The sequence below is a fragment of the Geotrypetes seraphini genome, chromosome 3 (assembly GCF_902459505.1).
Source record: "Geotrypetes seraphini chromosome 3, aGeoSer1.1, whole genome shotgun sequence".
Lineage (NCBI taxonomy): Eukaryota > Metazoa > Chordata > Amphibia > Gymnophiona > Dermophiidae > Geotrypetes > Geotrypetes seraphini.
This window is the reverse complement of record NC_047086.1, coordinates 399,987,674-400,010,907: the sequence shown is the minus strand read 5'-3', so window position 1 is coordinate 400,010,907 and position 23,234 is coordinate 399,987,674. Positions and strand designations below refer to the sequence as shown.

Sequence of the window (23,234 nt, the reverse complement as noted above, 5' to 3'; positions counted from 1 at the left end):
CTTGTAGGCCTGTCCCCCCCCCTTGTAGGCCTGTCCCCCCCTTGAAGGCCTGCCTGCCTTTCCCCCCTTGAAGGCCTGCACCCCCCTTGAAGGCCTGCACCCCCCCTTGAAGGCCTGCACCCCCCCTTGAAGGCCTGTCCCCCCCTTGTAGGCCTGTCCCCCCCCTTTGTAGGCCTGTCCCCCCCCCTTGTAGGCCTGTCCCCCCCCCTTGTAGGCCTGTCCCCCCCCTTGAAGGCCTGCCTGCCTTTCCCCCCTTGAAGGCCTGCACCCCCTTGAAGGTCTGCACCCCCCCAAAGGCCTACACCCCCCCCCCCCCGAGGGTCTGCACCCCCCTGAAGGCCTGCCTGCCCCCCTTGAAGGCCTGCACCCTTGAATGTCTGCACCCCCCCCCCCGAAGGCCTGTCCCCCCTTGAAGGCCTGCCTGCCTGTCACCCCCTCCCCCTTGAAAGCCTGCTTGCCTGCCCGCCCGCCCCACCCTGAAGGCCTGATGCCCCGACCCACCCCGAAGGACCGCTCGCCCCCCTGGCCTCCCCGCACCACCTATGAACAGCCGCAGCAGGATCGCGAAGTCAGCGTCGGGTACCAGCCCTAAGGGGGTGTTCCCGGCCTTGCCGTTCAGTCCACCGCCACCCCCGAAGGACCGCTCGCCCCCCTGGCCTCCCCGCACCACCTATGAACAGCCGCAGCAGGATCGCGAAGTCAGCGTCAGCATCCCTGCGCTGCTTCCTACGACGCGATCCCGCCCCTCCTCTGACGTCAGAGGAGGGGCGGGATCGCGTCGTAGGAAGCAGCGCAGGGATGCTGACGCTGACTTCGCGATCCTGCTGCGGCTGTTCATAGGTGGTGCGGGGAGGCCAGGGGGGCGAGCGGTCCTTCGGGGGTGGCGGGGGACTGAACGGCAAGGCCGGGAACACCCCCTTAGGGCTGGTACCCGGGGCGGCCCGCCCCCCCCGCCCCCCCCCTAGGTACGCCACTGGTCCAGAGAAGGCTGATTTATTTAGTACAGTGAGTCTTTCAGGACCTACAATTACACAAATGATTGAAAAAAATGGGGGACAATTTGTATCACAACAAAGAAAAAAGGGGAGACCCAATGATCCACAGTGAAAACAATCCACCGATGAAACCAAAAACAAAAAACTGTGGATACAGATGTTCTGGAGATAATTTATTATACACAGACATATAAAACCATGAAAATTCAATTAAAAAAGTACAATGATAAAAAATACAGTGATAAAAATCCAACCGGACCCTATACGGTCCGTGTTTCGGCGAACACGCCTTCCTCAAGGGTCCAATGGTTTGCAAACTCACATATAAAGAATTGGACTGAAAACAGTCTATTGTCTTTAAACATGTGAGCAAAGAACACCACAGACAAGCTGAAGTAGCAAAAAAACGCTTTATCACTATACTTTTTAACGGACAATTTGTATCAGCATTTGCAAAATTCCTCAAAAAAACTTTGCTATTTTTCGTTGGCACTCCATGAACGCAATGATGGTCATGATTCTGCACAACTTCTAATTTTCATTCGTGGGACAAATGATCATTTCAAAGTTACAGAGGAGCTTGCTGCACTGCGAAGCATCAAAGGAACAACAGGAGAGGATATCTGGATTCCGCACCAATTACAGTACGGAAACCGTTCTAGCCTCACTAACCAATCACCTCCTCCAACTATTCTCACTGGGAAACAGCGCACTGCTACTACAGTTTGACCTCAGCAGTGCCTTCGACCTAGTAGACCATGACATTCTGATTAACTGCCTCGACTCCATAGGCATCGCCGGACAAGTACTAACCTGGCTCACAGGCTTCCTAAAAAACCGAACCTACCAAGTCCATAATGACGGAACCTTCTCCCACACATGGAGCAACCCCTGCGGAGTCCCCCAGGGCTCCCCCCTATCCCCGTCACTATTCAATATCTACATGGCATCACTGGGACACATGCTATCGAACCATAACCTGAAATCCTATATATACGCGGATGACATTACAATCATCATACCCATCACCTCACTGTCAAATGAGACAGAACAATTCATCTCAACTGTCCTCACCATGGTAGAAAACTGGACCACTCGCTTCAAACTGAAACTAAACCCAGAAAAAACCAAGTTCTTCCTTGCAAGTCCCAACCACAAACTAACATCCACCACCCTGCATCTTAATGGCATAACATATCCAATCAACTCTACTATAAAAATCCTCGGAGTCATCTTGGACCGATGCCTCACTTTAGAACAACACACTAACACCCAGGTCAAAAAATGTTTTTCCACCCTGTGGAAACTCCGCTCCATCAAACATTACTTTGATTTTCCCACCTTCAGATTGCTGGTCCAATCCCTAATTCTAAACTCCCTGGATTACTGCAATATCATATATCTGGGCTCCTACAAGAAAACCATTAAACGACTACGACTTATTCAGAATACCGCAGTCCGCCTCATCTACGGGCTCAAAAAATCAGACCACATCAGCCCTTTCTACAGGAAACTTCACTGGCTACCGTTCGAAGCAAGGATCATCTTCAAATTCGCCTGCCTCTGCTTCAAAACCCTAACTGGCTCAGCCCCGATATATCTTTCACGCCACTTCACCTTCCCAGGCTCTAACCGTACACGCAATGCACACCTGTTTGCCTACCCCTCCCCAAAAGGATGCATCCACAAAAGATTCTTCGATAAAACCCTCTCATTCCAAGCTGGCAAATGGAATGACTGCCTGTCCACTCTCATCTCTCTTGCCCCAACGTACCAATCCTTCAGGAAATCTCTAAAAACATACCTCTTTGATAAATTCCTCTAACCCCCGTCCCCCCGACCAAACTAATAATCCCTTGCCTCCCTCCCTACCCTTCCCCTCTCCCCATGCAACAATTATTGGATCTTTTTGTAATTGTCACTGGTTTATGCCATATAATCGTTAACCAATTCTCCGCACCTACATTGTTTAAATCGCTCTGAACTGTTTTTCGATATGCTGTAACCTCGATGTAACTTTGCTATAACTAAGCTGTAACTTCGCTGTAAATGTACAGTCTCTTATCCTGTAAACCGCTCTGAACTGTTTTGTGGTATTGCGGTATAAAAAAATAAAGTTATTATTATTATTATCTACGAAAAGGGTCTCCAAACTGTGAATGATTTGGAACTGGACTGGGCTCCTAGCATGGTGGGGTCTATGAAAGAAGTGGTTGCATGCATTAAGCAAGAGATGGACAAACACAACCATTTGCGTCCAATAGCCATACACTGCCTCATCCAGCAACAAGCACTGTGTTGTAATTCACTGAAGTGGGACTCTGTCATGAAAGTTGTGGTGTCCTGTGTTAACTTCATTAGGCCTCTTGCACTAAACCACTGTTAGTTTCAGGAATTTCTGTCTGAGCTGAATGTTAGAGAACAAAAAAGAAGAGACAAAGCCTCAAACTACTATGAAGAACAACAAAAAGAGGCACTGGAGATGTCACAGCCAACTGATGGTCTCACATTTTTTATGTGAAAATAAGCCACTAAAATATGTAAAAACAAAGTCCCAACTAGGATCGAAGTTTCGGCGACAGCGTCACCTTCCTCAAGGGACAGTATCAAACATGTTGGCATCTCTGCTTCACAAATGAGGCACCAAAAGTGAGCGGAATGTTGCCTATGAAGATATTCTGTACCACATGGAAGTCCATTGGCTGAGTCGAGGGACAGTTTTAAAACGTTTTTATGACTTACTTCCACAGATTTCTGCTTTTAAAAAACAAAGAAGTACCAGAGCTTAAAGATGCAGAATGGAGATGTAACTGAGCTACTCATCAATTTCAATGTGCAACTTCAAGGAAAGGGGAAGCTCACCTGTGATATGCATTCACACGCATTTGAAGTAAAATTGGACTTTCTCATTAAACAAATGGAAGAGGAAAACTTCTGTCATCTCCCCACTACTCAAAAGCTGTTGGCTTCCCAAATAAAAAATACAGTGGTACCTCGGTTTACGAGTGCACCGGTTTACGAGTGTTTTGCACTCGGAGATCTCTGAGAGAACGTGAACTCACAGGCCTTGAGCATGCGCAGATGCTCAAGGCCCAGCAAGAAGAGGAAGCCGATCTTCAGGCACCAGCACCAACGCACAGGATATGCCGGTGCCCAGGCCCAGATGACAGTAAGAAGCGGCGGGGGAGTGCCCAATCGCGGCGGGGGGGTGCCCTTCACAGGGGGACCTTCGGGGAGAGCAATGCCGGTTCTCGTGGGGGGGGATAGAGCAGCGCCGCTGGCATCGGGGGGGGTGGGAACGTATCAAAGCGAGTTTCCATTATTTCCTATGAGGAAACTCGCTTTGATATACGAGTATTTTGGTTTACAAGCATGCTTCTGGAACGAATTATGCTCGTAAACCAAGGTACCACTGTATGTGGAATCACTGGAAATTCCCTTCCCTGTCGTTTTTCTCCCTAATTGTACTTTTTTCTCAAAATATTGTAGTTCCTACCCTTTTTCCCATTTGTTCTCGTTTGTCTTTGTCTGAGTATGTCACGTATATTTTAATTGTCAAATGCAAACCCTATCTTTGTCACAAACTGTATTTTAATTGTACACCGCTCAGAAGTCTGATTGAGCGGTATAAAAAAATTTTAACAAACTTGAAATGTTGCAAAGGAAATTTCAAATGAGATCTAAACAGCTTTATCTCCATGAACAGGACATACAGCTTTTCCAGAACCCATTTCTTTTGACACTGAAACTGTTGATCCGATTTACCAAATGGAACTGGCCAAACTACAGAATTGTGACTCTCTGAAAGACGCATTCAAGTCAAGCAGCCTTACTAATTTCTATGCATCTCTCCCCTCCAAGACATATCTTAATCTCAGGAACCATGCACTCAAAATGGCAACCATCTCTGGCAGCACCCTATGTCTATGAATAGACTTTTTTCCAAATGAGACATCTGAAATCTCCAACCAGAAACAGACTAACTAATGCACACTTGCATCACTTGTTACGACTGACATGACAAACATGGAACAGGACATTGACTATCTCATCAGCCAAAAGCAGGTCCACACTTCCCATTGAAATACTGGTAAGTTTATGTTGGTTAAAATTGTTCTTCATTTTAAATATTGTTCTTTCATGGGTCTTTTGCACTACAAATAAGATATGTGCAGTGTGCATGGCAATTCGTTCATGGTTTTTTTTCAACCTATAGTCTGGCTCCCAACCATGAACTGCCCTCTGAACTCCAAGATACAAATAGGCGGTTTTATGATTGTCTGGAAGGATTGGATTGAAGCAGGAATACGTACTTTAGATGATGTTATTAATGATGGTAAGCTGCTGGAGTTTTCACAATTGCAACATAAATTTGGACTTAATAAAAAACAAAGTTATAAGTGGTTGCAATTGAAGCAGGCTATTCAGGCAGGGTTCCCTGAATGGAAGTCTTTAAATACTCATTTTACTCTAGAATTCTTATGCTTCCAGGCAGATTTTATGGGTCACCAGGCCGCACAGTGGTATAAAACATTATCTGGATATTTAAATAAAAAACCAAGGACTGTACTTAGAGATATTTGGAGCATTGAGATTAAGCATCAAATTATAATGCATCTCAATGGCCACGTATTTGGTCTTGGAGGATAAGATGTACAATGTCTGCGTCTATGAGGCAAACATGGTTTTTCCTGTTGCATAGAGCACTCTGGACCCCTGTTCGCTTACAAAAATTGGATTGCTCTAAGGTCTAATCGATGTTTGGCATTGTCATCTTGAGGCTGGAACTCTAGAATCATTTATTATTTTATTGTCCTTTTATTAATAATTTTTGGAAATTGATCTGGGGTCAAATAAATTTGTATGTTAGAGAATCCTGTGGCCCTATCATATGACACAGTTTTGTTTGGAATGTCTATGAGGGCCAAAAGTCAAATTTCATCGAATAATAACAAACTGTTAATGATTTTAACAGGAGTTGCCATCCAACATTATAACACATAACTGGAAAGACTATAGAGGATTGAATTATTGTTTCTGGTGGAGTTCGGTTTGTCAGGTGTATGAAATGGAAAAAACATTGGCAATCAAGAGAGGTTATTATAAGAAATTTAAAGAGGTATGGAGACCATTAATTGAGTATTATAATAAATAAATAATTATATTTATCCCCATTAAATATATGTAGGGGGGAGGAGGGATGGGTGGGTTTTATGACATTATGAGGGGTAATATATGGAAAGGGAGGGAGGGGAGATAGTTTATGGTATAAAATGAATGTAGAGTTTCAAGTGAAGAATGTATAGTATGACTTGAATTATTGTACACTTGTTTGCATAATGTAAAAACGAATAAAGATATTTAAAAAAAAAAAAAAAGTTTGAGGAATCTTGGTCTCGTACACAGAAATATACAATTAAAAATTCCAAATTAAAAAACATGTAAAAGGTAATAAATAAAATACTTTCAAATTATACAACGTTCATAAGATACCATAATTAACAAGTACACTTCTCCCTCCGTATTCGCCAGGAATGCGGGCAGACCATAGGCGTGAATATGGAAAAACCGCAAATAACTTTTTATATGTTATTCGCAGTTTTTAGAAAACGCTGTAGTTTTTATTATTGAAACCGCAAATAACTTTTCTACTGTTATTCGCGGTTTTTGAAATAAGGCACTGGGTGCCGGGGGGGTGTGCTGGACAAGATGGCCGCGAGCTAGCTGGCATTGAGCACTCACGTAGGCTCTGAGCTGTTAGTTTTTACCTGATGGTTAAACGAAAGTCTAAGCTCCGGGTTTTCCCGGAGGAATCTTCGGTGGCAGCTGCGGGCCCGATGGATGCTTTCCTCCAGCGTGGGGCTGGAACGAGTCATCCAGAGTTTTCTTCGGCAGGGAGAGACGCGCTGGCGCTGGCTGAGGTGTCAGATCCCTCCCTCGAAGTAACATCGTTGTCTCCGGAGGAGCGGAGTCCTCCGAGTCGCCCGGGGGCGTCAGACCAGCAGATGGAGGTCGGAGCGCCCCAGGGTGTTTCCTCACCAGCGCAGCCGAGATCGGGAGATGTCTCGGTGGGCGGTGAAGGGAAGCCAAGTGGATTATCTGAGCACTTGGAGAAATTGAAACTGCAAATTCATCAGGATTTCTTGAAATTGAATGTATCTCCAGCTGAGGTTTCAGGTAACTTATTTGCAACAGAGGGTCAGGGGTCTGAACTAGTTTCCATGCAGAGGCCCAAAGTTTTCACTATGGAAACATTATGGGAAGCAATATCTACATTACAACTCTCTTTAGGATCGCAAATGCAGCAACTTACCACAAGATATACAACTGTTGTTTCTGAAAATATGGAATTGAAAAATAGACTATCTAGTGTGGAAACAAAAGTGGATGGACATGAGACCAGAATAAAATCTGTGGAGTCCCAGGCCTCGGTGTGGGTCAGGGATAGTGGAAATCTTAATTTTAAAGTTGAAATGCTGGAAAACATGACAAGAAGATGTAATCTTTGGATTATAAATTTTCCAAAACTTTCAACTATTTCTCCACAAGATATGTTTAAGAAATACCTGAAAGAGATTTTGAAAGTGCCCGAAACTTCTTATCCACCCCTCACTAAAATATATTATTTGCCAACTAGGACTTTGGGTCAGGAACCAGGCCAGCAGAATTTGTCTACTGATAGTTTGGACCTAACAAATTTCCTAGAGAGGTCGGATAATGAACCACCGGCAACTGCGACGCTGCTAGTACAGTTTGCTATAGACTCTGACAGAGAATGGATGCTTAAGATGTTCTTTAAGTTTAAGGATATACCATTTATGACAAAAACTGTGAGAATGTATCCTGATGTGTCAAGATTGACCCAAAAGAGAAGAAAACAGTTTCTCATTTTGAGACCGAGGGTCATACAGTTGGGTGCTACGTTCGTACTCAGATACCCCTGTAAATGGTCTATCAGGGGAATAGACATGTTTATTTTGAACCTCAGCAGTTGATAAAATTTATTTCTGCAAAATAGCAAAGTTAATATTCCTGAGAGAATTGTAGTTACAACCCGCTTAGTTTAATTAGGTTCCTTGCCCCTACTCAATACCATCTGTATTTTCTTTGTAATGTTTGATTGAAAATTCAGCGAAAGTAGCTTTCTCCCCCTTTATTGAGGTCTAATTTTTCCAATCCAGTAAATTTAGAATTATAAGGGAAAATTTTTCCTATTGTACTGCACTATTGTTTTGTTTATTTTCTTTTTTGCTATTTTAATTTACCTTTTTGATTATTATGTAACAATGGTTGAGACTGGTATTGGAATATTTCTTTGAATTGACTGTTTATTATGTCAAACTATAAAATTAAATAAAGAATTAAAAAAAAAAAAAAGAAAGAAGGCACTATTACTACTATTGAAATTCACAATTTTTTATTATACAACAATACAGCGATTACCAGCGATTCAAAGAGAATTTAGGGCTAATAGCAGGCAAGCAGCTATTTCCAGCGATTTTCTCCATGCATGCTGGAAAAAAGCCTTTCTCTCTATGGATGCTGGGAAGCAGCGTTTTTCTCAGAGCACATTGGGAAGCAGCGATTTTGTGGGAGAGAGCATGGAAGCAGCAATTTTCAGAGTAAGCGATAAACTTTTTTATCGGTACAGTAAAAGGAAAAAGAACTTTAATGATGATGTAATTTGGGGGGCAGAGTCAACAGCCGAAAAATCACAAATAAGCGAATCCGCAGATACAGACACCGCGGATATGGAGGGAGAAGTGTACCATGAGTCAGTCTCAGAGAAATAATCTTTCCTGTGTTGAATATGGATTCAACATAAAAAATGTACACAAAAATCACTGTAATATAACTGTCACGTACCGGCTATCACGGTCCCATAGCAGTATTCGTATATGATTAATTATTGATGGTTGACCGAGTTTCACTTCAATGCCAGAGCGACAGTCATCATCAATTGGATGCCGAGAGAAGCCATGATCCAAATCATAATTCTGAGTGTCCCCATCCAGCAATGCAGACTTCAGTTCCCCCTTTACCACCTGGGCCCCGTACTTCATGGTTGCGATGTTCTCTTCTGATACTGAAGAAAGAGATCAATAAAAGAGAATGAATACATAAAAGATACTAAGTGGCAGATGGTTAAGAAGGAAAAATATAAGTCAATATTGGTTCAGATGCATATGCCTTATGATATTTTGCAGCATCTGTTTAGTTCTCCTTTTCCAGTCCTATATCGCTTACCATATTTTATTTCCTCCTGCTTGTTTTTCTATATTTATACATGCACATACAAAAGCAAAACGGAACTGTGGAAGTGATGATCTCAATAACCAGTTTATTGTAAAAAGTGAAAAGTCTTCACAAGTAAAAGCGATGCATATACTTGACACAGCCAAATAATACACGGCCCGTGTTTCGGCATGAAACAACTTTCTTCTGGGGTCCGTTCTGGATCCGGACCGCCACTATTGCTAGATTCCCACTGCATTCATCACACAGTATTTTGGGGGCATTTTAGCATTTCTGTCTCTTGTGGCTCAACCAGAATGGACCCTGGAAGAAGGTCCATGAAACACAGACTTTATACTGTGTATTATTTGGCTGTGTCAAGTATATGCATCGCTTTTACTTGTGAAGACTTTTCACTTTTTACAATATATGGTTATTGAGATCATCACGTCCACAGTTCCATTTTGCTTTTGGTTGTCTCCTCACCATGGAACCATTTGGTGAACTTTCCTTGTTTTGCTTTACATACACACACACACACACATCACAGTATTCATAGACTTTCTAATCAGTTAATGTATCTACATCAGTGTTTCTCAACTCGGTCCTGGAGATCCCCCTTGCAAGTCAGGTTTTCAAGATATCCACAATGAATATGCATGAAAGAAATTTGCATATAATGGAGGCAGTGTATGCAAATCCAAGTTGATGCATATTCATTGTGGATATCTTGAAAACCTGTCTGGCAAGGGGGGGACTCCAGGACCGAGTTGAGAAACATTTGATCTACATAATGTAAACCAGTGTTTCCCATTTTCCAAATCCACTTTTTGAAAAGACTGATTTAGAGCCAGAAGGCTACATATGCACACTTTGATAATTAAAATATAATACAGAGCTAGCAGTTATGACTGAAGTAGCCATAACATCAAGCGGTGAGTGGATTAGATTGGTCCATAAGGGCCCAGTAAAGCTGTTTCTGCCGTCAGCTAGTCCATGGGTAAGTTTGGACAATGCCTTAGGGCCTCTTCTATTAAACTGCGCTAGCAGTTTTCTAGCGTGGGGAGCTGCGCTGAATGGCACACACTGCTCCCGATGCTCAGAGTTCCTATGAGCGTCGGGAGCAGCACGGACCATTCAGTGTGGCTCTCTGTACTAAAAACTGCTAGCACAGTTTAATAGAGGGCGTAAGACTCCCTAGCTATAGCAATGTTTAAGTATTATTCTATGTATTTTTTTGTTTTTATCTATTTTAAATTAGTTCTTTATGATTCATTTCCATTGATTAATGTATCCTTTATATGACTATAATAATAATAATAATAATAATTTATTCTTATATACCGCCAGACCACGAATGGTTCTAGGCGGTTCACAGCAGATAAGGCTGAACATCCAGCGAATATACAGTTCAAACAGATACATCAATTTCTAGAATGTACACAATACATGTTGTATTTTAAAAGCATTAGGAAGCTTGAGTTACAAATTTGTCAAATAGTTGTGTCTTTAATAATAATAATAATTTATTTCTTATATACCGCTATACCGTGAAGTTCGAAGCTTTAATCGTTTTCTAAAAAAATAATAGGATGAGACTCCTGGCATGATTTTGCCAAACCAGGTGTTCATTTTGGCTGCCTGGAAGGAGAGAGCTCTCTTGAGAAATCTGTCCAAACGACACGATTTGACAGTAGGATTTGTGAATAACTGGACTCTACGTGTGGGCTTGTTGGAGTGATTTAAAGAGAAATGGGAAACAAGGTAACCTGGGGACATACCGAAGATTGATTTGAAGCAAATACATGCAAATTTGAATAAAACTCTAGCCTCAATCGGTAGCCAGTGTAATTTTTGGTAATAAGGAGTAACATGCTCCCATTTTTTCAGACCAAAAATCAGTCAGACAGCAGTGTTTTGAACCACTCTTAGTTTTTTGAAGATTTTCTTATATATACTATAAAGGACCTAGAATAAAGTAACATGTAAAAATTAAAAGTGATTATTAAAAATTAAGTCACCCAGTGTTACTAGTACACTACAGAAAACTACATATGTGAAACTATAGCCTTTAGGAAGCCAACAGATAAGGTGAAAGGTCATATAGTCTGTCAGATCTTATACTGTAAAGGGTGGTATAGGGCATATTAGGTAGCTAAAAGAACTAATCTCTACAAATAATCCACAAAAACAAATTCAAGAAAATGTTTCCCTTCATAAGGGGAATTTTTTTTTTTTTTTGGGGGGGGGTTTCTTGTATTGTGTGCTTTGAATGGACATGGGGAGGGGGTTGGCCCCATGTAGTTTCTGGGGTCCGTGGATTATAAGAATCCAGATTTCCAGGTAACTGTTTTGTAGTAGGTTTGGATTGTCTTGAGGCCTTGACTCCCTCCTGGGGCTTTTTTGAGGGGGTGGGTAGGGGGGGAGTGCTGTAAGGGGAGGGGTTGGGGATATTGGAGGGGTGTTACTGTTGATTGTTTTTTTCTTTTGTCATCTCTTGTATGGCATTCATTTCAATAAAAATGTTTCAACACTAAAATGAAATGGTATTAATTAATGAAAACAGGTAATACAGTAGAATCCCGAACAACCAGTATTCAAGCAACCAGCACTCACCCAACCAGAAAAAAAATCACTGGCAAAAAATATTCATCCCCGAAGCAGCAGCAGCACAAACAACCCTCTCCCTCCCTCCAGCCCTGAAGCACCAGCACCGGTCCTGAGCACCGAACCTCCCCTCTGTCCCTTATCCAAAGCAGCAGCGGCAGCTGGACAGCAGATGCAACGCTAAAAACAGGCTGTTCGCGGCCAGCCCCGGCAGGGCCTTTCCTCTGACACATCGCTTCCAACATGGCAGAGGAAAGGCCCTGCTGGAGCTGGCCGTGAGCAGTCTGTTTTCAGCACTGCCTCTGTGGACCAGCTGCTGCTTCAGCAAGTGAGGGGGGTCCAGAAGGCCAAACTTGTGTGGGGGAGGGAGGAGGTGGACAAGAAGTTTGTACGGGGGGGGGGGAAGAGAGGGTCCAGCAGGTCCATCAGGGTGCAGGGTAGGGATAGATGCTGGACCCATAAGTGGGGGAAGAAGTGGGGGGAAAGAAAGTGATCCAGAAAGAAGGGTAGAACAGATGCTGGACCTACAAGTGGGGGTGGGGGGATGATAGTAAAGTGGGAACGAGACAAAACTATTTTTATAGTAACTCTCAAGAAACCAGAAACTACAGTTATCCGGCATCCACCAATCCCCCATGGGTGCCGGATAACTGAGAGTTTACTGTATATAGAAGAAAGAAATGCTCATAAATTCATATAAAGTGTAGTTAACCATTTAGATTCTGTTGATAACTTTTCTTCATTTCCTAAATGGATACAAATGGAGAATTTTTAGATTCAAGATGACCAAAAGGTTATTTACCTTAACATACACAATTTCAAGTGATTTTTAAAGGGTTATGAACAGGAATTCTTCGAATTTTGGCATTCTTCAGTAGATTTCCCAGAAAGTTCTCTGCAAAATCACTATACACACCATAGTGACATGCAATGACAGCATCTTAAAATACTTTTTTTTGAAAAGTCTACACTAACAGAATCAATTAGGTGATTTCATTCTACTTCATATAAGAAACATATTATTTGGTGGCAAAAGTAAATATATATGAGATATATCAGAAGAAGTCCGAGATACAATTTTCTGTATTTTTCTGGGTCTAGAAAGAAAAAATATCAAAACATTTCTCTTAATTTCTTCCCAGTCAGTAAGATATTTTTTGAAAGATCTGAAATCCTATCATACTAAGACATCACATAAAGGCACCGATGTGTTAATAAGAAAAGGCAAACGATAATGGCCATTCCTATGTGTCTTTAGAAACTACTACACAAATCCTGCAAACATTGTGCTGACATTACATCTGCCCAAGCTCGACCTTAGCTCTTCCCTTAAGCACGCCTGATCTAGAAATACACACCGTCTTGCGTCAGACCTACTTTTATGCATGACCTAATTTTATGAGGCATTTCATACATATAAAGCAACATTTTACACAGAGAAATGTTTATAAAATTCTCTCTTATAAACCTTATTTCAACTTCTTATTTTGCTGAATAAATTATATACTATTCAAAATCAACAATTCGGTTTAGTGTCTTCTTATTGAAATATATCACATACCAGTAAACCCTTCTCTAAGAGTACACGGTACTCACAGTGACATGATGGAGGAGAAAAGTACTTTTTACTAACTTAGTTTTGCCTTTCTAAATTCGAGGCTGGGATTCACTGGACACTAACTGAAATCAATTGGATTTATTTGCACTCATAAAGCCTTTAATTGGCAGATGGTGAAACAGCTGGTTTACGTAATTTGATGTGCCAAGTAGCAGGCATTTGGCGATGCAGATCTCCCGTAAGAGCCATAGAAGACACATGTTGCTTCTGAGCAACAATGCCAAATAAAAAGTTAAGAACGGTGCTAGAGAGAGAGTATGGATCGCCTGGCCATAACTTTCGACTTAAGGTCTTCATATTTACAGAAGGGTAGGAGCAGTCTGACCTTTGAGATTCTAGCTGGACATTATACAGGAAATACAGAAGAAAAGAGCGACGAGAATAGTTTTTAGAAGTCAGAAGAAAATTAAAATAAATGAGCTACTATATTTCTAAAACACCTTATATAAGGTATTTGTTGTCGGACTTAATAGTAAATGTAAGATTTTCCGGGAAGTCTGAATTCTCTAACTTCAAAGATTCCAGAGAGTATGACCGACGTTGAACACTCTAGGACAAGGGTAGGCAATTCCGGTCCTCGAGAGCCGGAGCCAGGTCAGGTTTTCAGGATATTCACAATAAATATGCATGAGATAGATCAGCATCTCATGCAAATCCATCTCATTCATATTCATTGTGGATATCCTGAAAACCTGACCTGGCTCCGGCTCTCGAGGACCGGAATTGCCTACCCCTGCTCAAGGATAATGCTATATGTATAATTAGGCAGTACAGGATGATAGGGGCGATCCCAAAATCCAGAGAGCAAGAAAGTCCTCGAGGCAGTAACATATAAGAATTTGAAGTTGGTATAAAACAATGCATGTAGGCAGTTACTAGTGCTAAAATGATGCTACACTGTACTGATGGACAGACTTTCGATGAGACTACACATATAAGTTTATTTCCAGATCTGGAGGCTGTACCTCCAAAAAATATAAACAGCATGGTGACGGCCCAGAGAAAATCTACCAAAATGGTGCAATCTCCACTAAAAATGCTATGAGACATAGGGGCCTAAATGTAAAAACGCTACAGGAGAAGACAAGGGAGATTTAAAAAGAGGACGTGCATAACAAGCAAAGTTTATCAGTGGAAAATGAATTGTAGATCAAGGTTAGGACCCGACATAGGGCTCTGAGGGGGTCGAGTTAAAAGCAATACTAGACATAACTAGACCCAGAGGTCCTAGCAGAAGCATTTATGCTTATGAAGCAGTGTCTTGTTGATCAGATAAGTGTGGTAGGGCATAGTCCAGAAAGGCCATGGGAACCTAGGTGGTAGGATGATCATGTGACAGTCACACAGATGCTTGCATCTGTTTGGATTACTGTGGGATCTTGGGGAGGAGAATGCTAGTTATAAATCAAAGATGAACTTCATGTCAAGCTACCCAGAGTACCCTGGAGGAAAATGACAAAAAATAGCAAACATATCTTATGGCTGACGGATGGGATTTACTCTTGCCAGTGTAGCCAGGAATAGCTAGGATAGACTGGATGGCCCATTTAGTCTTTTTGTTAGCGTTAGTGCTGGTGATCCCTAAAAGATAATTCATGAGCTACTCAAACCTAGTTTTGCTGGTAGAAAATTTAGAACAAAGTTGCAGGTGACCAGAGAGAAAACAGAGCAGGATAGGCTGGAGTTTCATATTTAGAATATTAGAAAATTTGATGGAAAATTTTACAATGTTGTAGGTGACTGTGAAAACGTCACCGTTTTTCTTTATTGGATGTGAATTCAGCTTATTATTACATGGAAAATGTAATGTATACAATTTCTCAACAAAATGTTTAACAAAACTGGGGCTCAGGCTTGCTCTAGAAAAATATAAAATTACCCTCATGCAGACACATTTACATTACACTAGAGATTTCTATTTCGCCAGTGCCTTGCGGTTCAAGGCGGATTACAAAAGAATTACAAAGAACGTATTACATGAAGAAGATATCTGGTAATTTCTAGAGGAGATAAGGAGTAGATGAGGTTGCTTTGGGGAATCGGGAAGGGGGAAGTAGCTAGCGGTATTAGGGGGAAATTCTGTAAATAGTATCTAAAAAGAGAGGCCTCTCTCTTGTCAATCACACTTAGATGTCTATTATGGAATCACTCCAAGTTTCCAAGTTTATTAGGTTTTTATATACCGCCTATCAAGATTATCTAAGCGGTTTTACAATCAGGTACTCAAGTATTTTTCCCTACCTGTCCCGGTGGGCTCACAATTTATCTAACGTACCTGAGGCTATGGAGGACTGAGTGACTTGCCCAGGGTCACAAGGAGCAGCGCGGGGTTTGAACCCACAACCCCAGGGTGCTGAGGCTGTAGCTTCAACCACTGCGCCACACACTCTTCCTCCTAACTTAGGCACCTGTAATATAGGCCAGGGTTTTATAGGCACCTAAGTCATTAAGAAAATCGCGCCTAGCTGAGTCTAAGTACTGTACGTCTCTACCCTAAACACACCTACTTTGGATTTTACCGCAAAGCTCATAATTGAAGCCAATCTACTAATATACTCCTTTTACAAAATCACACAAGAGGTTTTTAGCGCACACTGAGGGCTCCTTTTACTAAGGTGCACTAGCGTTTTCAGCGCACGCAGATTAGCGTGCGCTAACCCTGCGCTACGCGGCTAGAACTAGCGCCAGATCAGTGCTGGCGTCAGTATCTAGCGCACGCGGCACTGTAGCGTTAATTCCCTAACGCAGCTTAGTAAAAGGAGCCCTGAATGTTTTCCCCTGCTCTGGGTATTGGTGTATACATTATGCATGTTTTATAGCGTGACTCACTCAGAATAGTAGGATGTAGCAAGTCATACATTTTTTTAAATCAAATATGAGCTTTGGAGCAGTAAGTTAAGATGCCTGACTTCAGGTGCCTCTTACAGAATTTCCCCCTTACTCTCTCTTATACTTTAACATTTGTGAAAGCTATAATGCTACTATTTAAAATTATAAGCTCTTAACAAGAAAAATATTTTTACAAAATAACAATTTGTCCTGAAGAAGATATACTATGATAAAGATAGTACAATCTATCCTACGCTTAGAATATTAATAAGACAGAAGACATTATAAGAACATAAGAAGTTGCCTCCGCTGAGTCAGACCAGAGGTCCATCGCGCCCAGCAGTCCGCTCCCGTGGCAGCCCATCAGGTCCATGACCTGTAAGGTGATCCTTTGCCTAATACCCTTCAGTCCCCTATATCCTTCAATCTATACCCTTTCATAATCCTATCTCTACCTCTACCTATGTCCCTCAATCTCCGCATCCTTCAGGAATTTATCCAATCCTTCTTTGAAACCCCGTAATGTACTTTGTCCTATCACAACCTCCGGAAGGGCATTCCAGGTGCCCAGGTGGGGCTCATTTTCAAAGTACTTAGTCCCATAGGTTTTATATGGGACTTTGTGTGTCTAAGTGCTTTGAAAATGAGCCCCAGATATCAATAAAACCTGAACTAATTACACGTCAAGATTCAAGATAGATTATAATGTAAAAGTTTGAAATGATACTATTTTGACCTTTCAAAGTCTGATAGAATCCAATCTGCAGGCTACAGTCTTACCAATTAAAAAGCCTCCTACCAACAGAGGGAGCAGTAACTTATTTCAAGGAAGTATGTCAGAAATAAAAGGGTACGGGTCAAGTTGAGTAAGGATGGCGAGAGGGTAAGAAAAGCTGAATAAAGAATGGAAGATCCTGGTCTTGGTTGGGCAGGGAAAATTGTAGAAAACCAAAGGGGTCAATAATAATGCTGACCTGTAGAGGCAGTACAGAATTATGCTCTCAGAGAGGTGGCTATTATCAATCAGCAAGAAATGGCTACAGCACTTTGATACACTCTCAGCTCTAACTGAGAAAAGAAAGCAAGGTCATCAAGAATGGGTAGTGACAATCAATCCACACCTGAGGGAGTGGGAAACGTAAGAAGTATTTCACAAAAATTAGAAGAATGACTAAGGTTTGGCAGCAAAACATGAATGCAAAGAAGTGCACAGTGATGCACTTAGGGTATAGAAATTCAAAGGGCTTGTATGTGATATGGTGCAAAATGTTGATACGCATGCACCTACAGAGGGACCTTGAGGTCAGAGGAGCTCAAGGTGGTGAAAACAGTGTTACAGAGCGGTAGCCATAGCCAGAAGACTGCTAGATTACATAGAGAAAGGCACAGCCAGCAGAAGAAAGGAGGAAGCAATGCCCTTGTATAGGTCGTTGATGAGACCACACAGAGTATTGTGTTCAGTTTTGGAGGCCATATCTCACCAAAGACATAAAAAGACGAGGTTGTTCAGAGGAAGGTGTAAAAAATGGTATGAGGTTTGTGCCAAAAGATGTATGAAAAGACATCTGAAGACCTGAAGATGTACACCCTAGAGCAGTGTTCTTCAATGCAAGGCCTGGGGGCCAATGGCGGCCTCTGGAGGCCTCTGAGTTGCCCCCCCCCCCCCTGTTTTTCTTTGTTGTTTTTGTACTGCTAGTTTCTGCCTTTCTACCTAAACTCAGGACAAGAAGGAGGAAGTGGATGGTAGGAAGAGCTACATGTTTGAAGGACAAGATATTTCTCAATAGATGAAGAGAATGCATTTGGAAATGCACCTATCCTTGAGGATACTACCAATGAAAAGTTTAAATATGGGCTAGAAGGGATGGATGTAATTTGACACACATTGGTTAGCAGTATAAAAGCCCCATATAGGAAGATACTCGGGGAGCTCTCTTTCAGCTCATTTGGATCCAGAGTGGCTCTCACTTAAAAAATTAGAGAAGACCACAGCCCTAGAGGAAAAGGGAAATAAACAAGGAAAAATCCAGTGCTGTGAATTTTATTTTTTGCTATAACTTCCAATAAAATTTTCATACCATGGAAGCAATCATTAAATATATAATTCAGATTTCATGAAAAATATATTTACTTTTCCTTGACCTCAGCGATGAATCATTTAACGTAGGGAATATAGCCTCATAACTCGCTCACTTCATCACAGGTTCCAATTTAGGAAACATTTATTTTCAAAATCTTTGAAATCTTTAGGTCTTAAAAATAGTTGTTCAACTGACAGGAGGACTCTATGCCTTGCCAACATGTGCCATGTTCCACAAGAAACTTCTTGCGGCTTCAGGGCATGGTCCTCCTCATGAGACCTGCAAAATTCTTCCATACAGCTTTCAAAAAGCTGCATCGAAAAATGTTACTGGTCTCATGAGGACCATGCCCTGAAGCCGCAAGAAGTTTCTTGCGAAACATAGCTCATGTCGGTAAGGCAGAGCGTTAAGTACAATTATCACAATCACGTTGAGCAACTATTTTTAAGGCCTGAAGGTTTTAAAGATTTTGAAAATAAATGTTTCCTAAATTGGGACCTGTGAGGAACTAAGTGAGTCACGAGGCTCCGTTCCCTGCATTAAGGTGCGCTAAATGCTAACATGTCTATTCTAGTCTATAGGCGTGCTAATATTCTAGTCTATGGATGCGTTAGTGTTTAGCGCACCTTAGTAAAAGGACCTCTAAACAAGCCACTGCTGAGGTCAAATAAAAAAAATAATATTTCCTTAATACTGTCTATGTTTCATGAAATTTGCATCATATATTTAAAGATTGGTTCCACGGAAAGAAAATTTCATTGGAAGTTCTAACAACGTTTTTTCAGCGCTAGGCTTTTCCTGTGTAATAATACCCCCAGTATTTAACAACAAAGACCCTTTTAAAAGTTTGGTCATTCAGAGGAAAAGAGTATCAGGGGAGATATGATAAAGACATTTTAATACCTGAAAGTTATTAACATGCAAAGAAATGGAAACAGTAGAACTTTAAGACATGAATAGAAATTACAGAGTAATAGAAGTTATGGGTAATTGGATTTGATATTAGGGAAATATCTTTTTATGGAGAGGATAGTGGATGTCTGGAATACCCTCCCAGTGAAGGTGGTGAAGACCAAAACAGATAAACAGAGGATTCTTAAGAAGACGGACTCAAAACTAAACTTAAATGACCTCAATGTTATCAACATATTGTGAAAGGTAGGAATAGTGTTTTACCAGAAACCTGAATGACAAAGGATGAAGCAGGAAACTACAGGCCGGAAAACCTCACTTCAGTTAATGGCAAAATAATTAAAGCATTGCTGAAGGAAAGGATCGTAAAATTCCTAAAATCTAATGGGTTTATAAGATCCGAGACAACATGGCTATACTAAAGGTAAATCGTGTCAAACAAATCTGATTGAATTCTTTGACTGTGTAACCAGAGAATTAGATCAAGGAAGTGTGCTAGATATAGTTTACTTAGATTTCAGCAAAGCCTTTGACACGGTTCCTCATAGGAGGCTCTTAAACTCCATGGGCTGAAGTTAGGGCCCAAAGGGGTGAACTGGATTAGAAACTTGTTGATGAACAGATGTCAGAGGGTGGGGGTTAATGGAATTTGCTTGGAGGAAGGAAAGGTGAGTAGTGGAGTGCCTCAAGGATTGGTGCCGAGGCTGATTCTGTTCAATATGTTTGTAAGTGATATTGCTGAAGGGTTAGAAGGTAAGGTTTGCCTTTTTGCAGATGATACCACGCTTTGTAACAGAATGGACACCCCAAAGGGAGTGGAAAACATGAAAAAGGATCTGCAAAAGTTGGAAGAATGGTCTAATGTCTAGCAACTAAAATTCAATGCAAAGAAGTGCAGAGTGATGCTTTTGGGGAGTAGAATTTCAAGGGAGATGTATGTGCTGGGAGACGAGAAGCTGATATGCACAGTCAGAGAGAGGGACCTTGGGGTGATACTGTCTGAGGATCTGGTGACAAAAACAGTGGCACAATGCACTACCTGTAGCCAGAAGGATACTAGGCTGTATAGAGAGAGAAGTGTAACTAGCAGAAGAAGGGAGATGTTGATTCCCCTGTACAGGTCTTCGGTGAGGCCCCACTTGAAGTACTGGGTGCAGTTCTGGAGATCATATCTGGCCAAGGATAGAAGAAAACTTGAAGCAGTCCAAAGATTTTGCACCAAAAGTGGAACGAGAAGAAACTAGAAGACCTCAACATGTATACAGTGTTCCCCCGGTTGTTCGCGGTCAGCAGTTCGCGGTCCCGGTCATTCGCGGTATTTTCAGACCGCGAACCACCGACAAGGAGAGGGCAGCGGGACAGGCAGGAGAGAGCAGCCAGAACGCTGCAAGTGCAGGAAATCACTCGCGGTTCGCTCCAACCACCTCTTCCTGCATGAAGTCGGGCCTTATCCAATCAGGAGCTGCTTTGACACGCAGCTCCTGATTGGATAAGGCCAGACTTCGTGCAGGAAGAGGCGGTTGGAGCAAACCGCGAGTGATTTCCTGCACTTGCAGCACTCCGGCTGCTCTCCTGCTGCCCTCTTCAGGCTCCCTCATGAAAAACCTTATTTGCGGTTTTTTGAGATTCGCGGGGGTTCCTGTAATGGAACTCCCGCAAATCTCAGGGGAGCATTGTACTCTGGAGGAAAGGAGGGACAGGGGTGATATGAAACAGACATTTAAATATTTGAACGGTATTAATATAGAATCAAATCTTTTCCAGAGAAGGGAGATTGGTAAAGCTAGAGGACATAAATGGAGGTTGAGGAGTAGTAGACTTAAGAATAATGTTAGGAAATTATTTTTCATGGAGAGGGTAATGGTTGCCTAGAATGCCTTCCCCAAAGGACATGGTGGAGAGGAGAATCTTGACAGAATTCAAAAAAGCATGGGATGAACACCGAGAATCTCTAATTAGGCTATGAATGGGCCATCTTTCCCAGTCTGAATCCCACAAATGAGATGATTTGGATAGATGGCGTGAGCTTCGATGGCAACTCCAGTAGCTGGAACGTAGGGACAGTACTGGGTGGACTTCTATGGTCTAGGGCCCAGAAATAATAAAGAAAAAAGACATTTTAATTTAATCATGAAACTTCAAAGCACATTGTAGGGCAAACTGGATGGACGTTCAGGTCTTTATCTGCTGTCATTTATTATGTAACTATGATATCAATAATGCATATTTTATATCACATTCATACCGTATGTTATAATTGCAGGTGCTGTGTATCTCAGTGGGGAAGGGGAAAACTTCTCAAGGTTGAAATTAATGAGTAAAATTTTGTTAGGGAGCAGTATTGTTGGATTGATGGTTTAATCTTGTAGTGATAATGAATGTGACTATGCTGCATACATATTTATAAAACCACTCTTCAAACGATGTATTATTGTGTTTCAAGACTGCATTATATAAAAGTAGCTATACAGAGCTGGCATGGTGACAGAATGCCAACTGCCCTGTTTGTCATACCAGTGTTTAATCATGAAAAAGTGTAACTTCCATATAATGGCGGGTATGGCTCTGGCCTTGTTGGGCAGCCTAGATTGGACCTTGCAGGTCTCTCATGTCTGCCATTAGTAACACAGTAAATATCTTTTCCACTGAATGGTAAAATGAATTAGAAGCCACTTCCAGCGGGCAGTCGGGACTGGGAGATCTCATTTAGTGCAGAAAACTGTAGGAAGCATAAGGAAACTAATTATATAAATAAAATGCACTCCTATTCACTCTGAGGTTGCCTTCAGTTGAAAATGTGCATGGTGTTTAAGTGATGTTTCCTCAGGGTTTATCTTGTTCTTACAGTATACTTATGTTTTTTTGGCCAAGACAGAAACACAATAAACACCAAGATGGGATAATTTAGCCAGCTTCTTCTCTCAGTATTCAAAAATCGCCATAAAGGTTTCAATTTCCTTAAAGAAGCAAAATGGCCTTTTACACGGCTGGTTGTGCTAAATGCTATTACGAGTCATCCACAGTAAAGCAATACTGTGTATCTATATTAAGGAAGTAATGAAACAGGACTCGATAGGCATAACACAGAAAACGGACCGCTTTGGATAGGAAATTGGTTTTATTTTATAGTTATGCCCAGTGAAGAGGGGGGTTTTGCCACTGTTTAAAAATGTTAATATTTATATGTACTGTATATGTAAGTGAAACCTGTCAGAACAACACTGGGCTGTACATGTCTGGTCTAAATGGAAAACTGTGTGACAGAAATCATTCTAATTTCCTGATAAAAACAGCTGGTTTCATAGCCACTGGTCACTAACAAGCTTGGCTCTGGATGCAGACTACCTGCAGCTAGCAGCCACCCTGCATACGAAATGAATGTGTGTGTATGTATGTGTGTGAGTGGGTGGGTCGGTGTTAATAAATCATTTCAAATGTCCAGCTGACAGTGCTAGTTAGGTGAGATGGTCTCATAAACAGGTTACATCATGATAGGCATCTCGTTCACGTTGCAATGATGACACTTCATGGAACTGGGATGGTATTTCAGACTGCAAGTTTCAAAGGTCGCTGGCATGTAATTTCAATTTGTCAATGCTTGCGAACACAAGCAATCTGAAAGTGCCTCCTCCTTGTGCTGAAGAAGATACCAGTGCTCACTTAGCATGCCCCTGTAGTTGAGATCCATATCCCGGCTTTCCGAGCGGATTTTAATGGCATCCAGGATGGCATCAGGGGACAGCAATCCAGAGGGTCTAACCACATTCAGCAGCTCAGTCAGGCTCATCAATGGAAGACGTATTGCATGCATGACTTCGGTGTGGTTCTCCTTCCCATTGCTTTTACACCAACTGGTTAGGGCTTGGAAAATATCCTTTTCAGGAGCAGCAAAAGAGTCCCTCATTACAATATTCAGAAGAGCAGCCTGCAGAAAAAAAGAGCCTTATAAACAGATCT

The 23,234-nt window shown here is 41.8% G+C and overlaps 1 protein-coding gene across 4 annotated transcripts in view; it reads right to left on the bottom strand.

The window, feature by feature from the left end:
• The window catches only part of BTBD9 (BTB domain containing 9), a 493,330-nt gene that overhangs the window by 418,426 nt on the left and 51,670 nt on the right, over positions 1-23,234 (bottom strand). For all 4 annotated transcript variants that reach the window (XM_033936335.1, XM_033936334.1, XM_033936336.1 and 1 more), the window contains exons 4-5: positions 22,938-23,202; positions 8,862-9,081 (exon numbers count right to left, since the gene is read on the bottom strand). In XM_033936335.1, the coding sequence (XP_033792226.1) occupies positions 8,862-9,081; positions 22,938-23,202 (485 nt within the window). The remainder of the gene's footprint in view (positions 1-8,861; positions 9,082-22,937; positions 23,203-23,234) is intronic.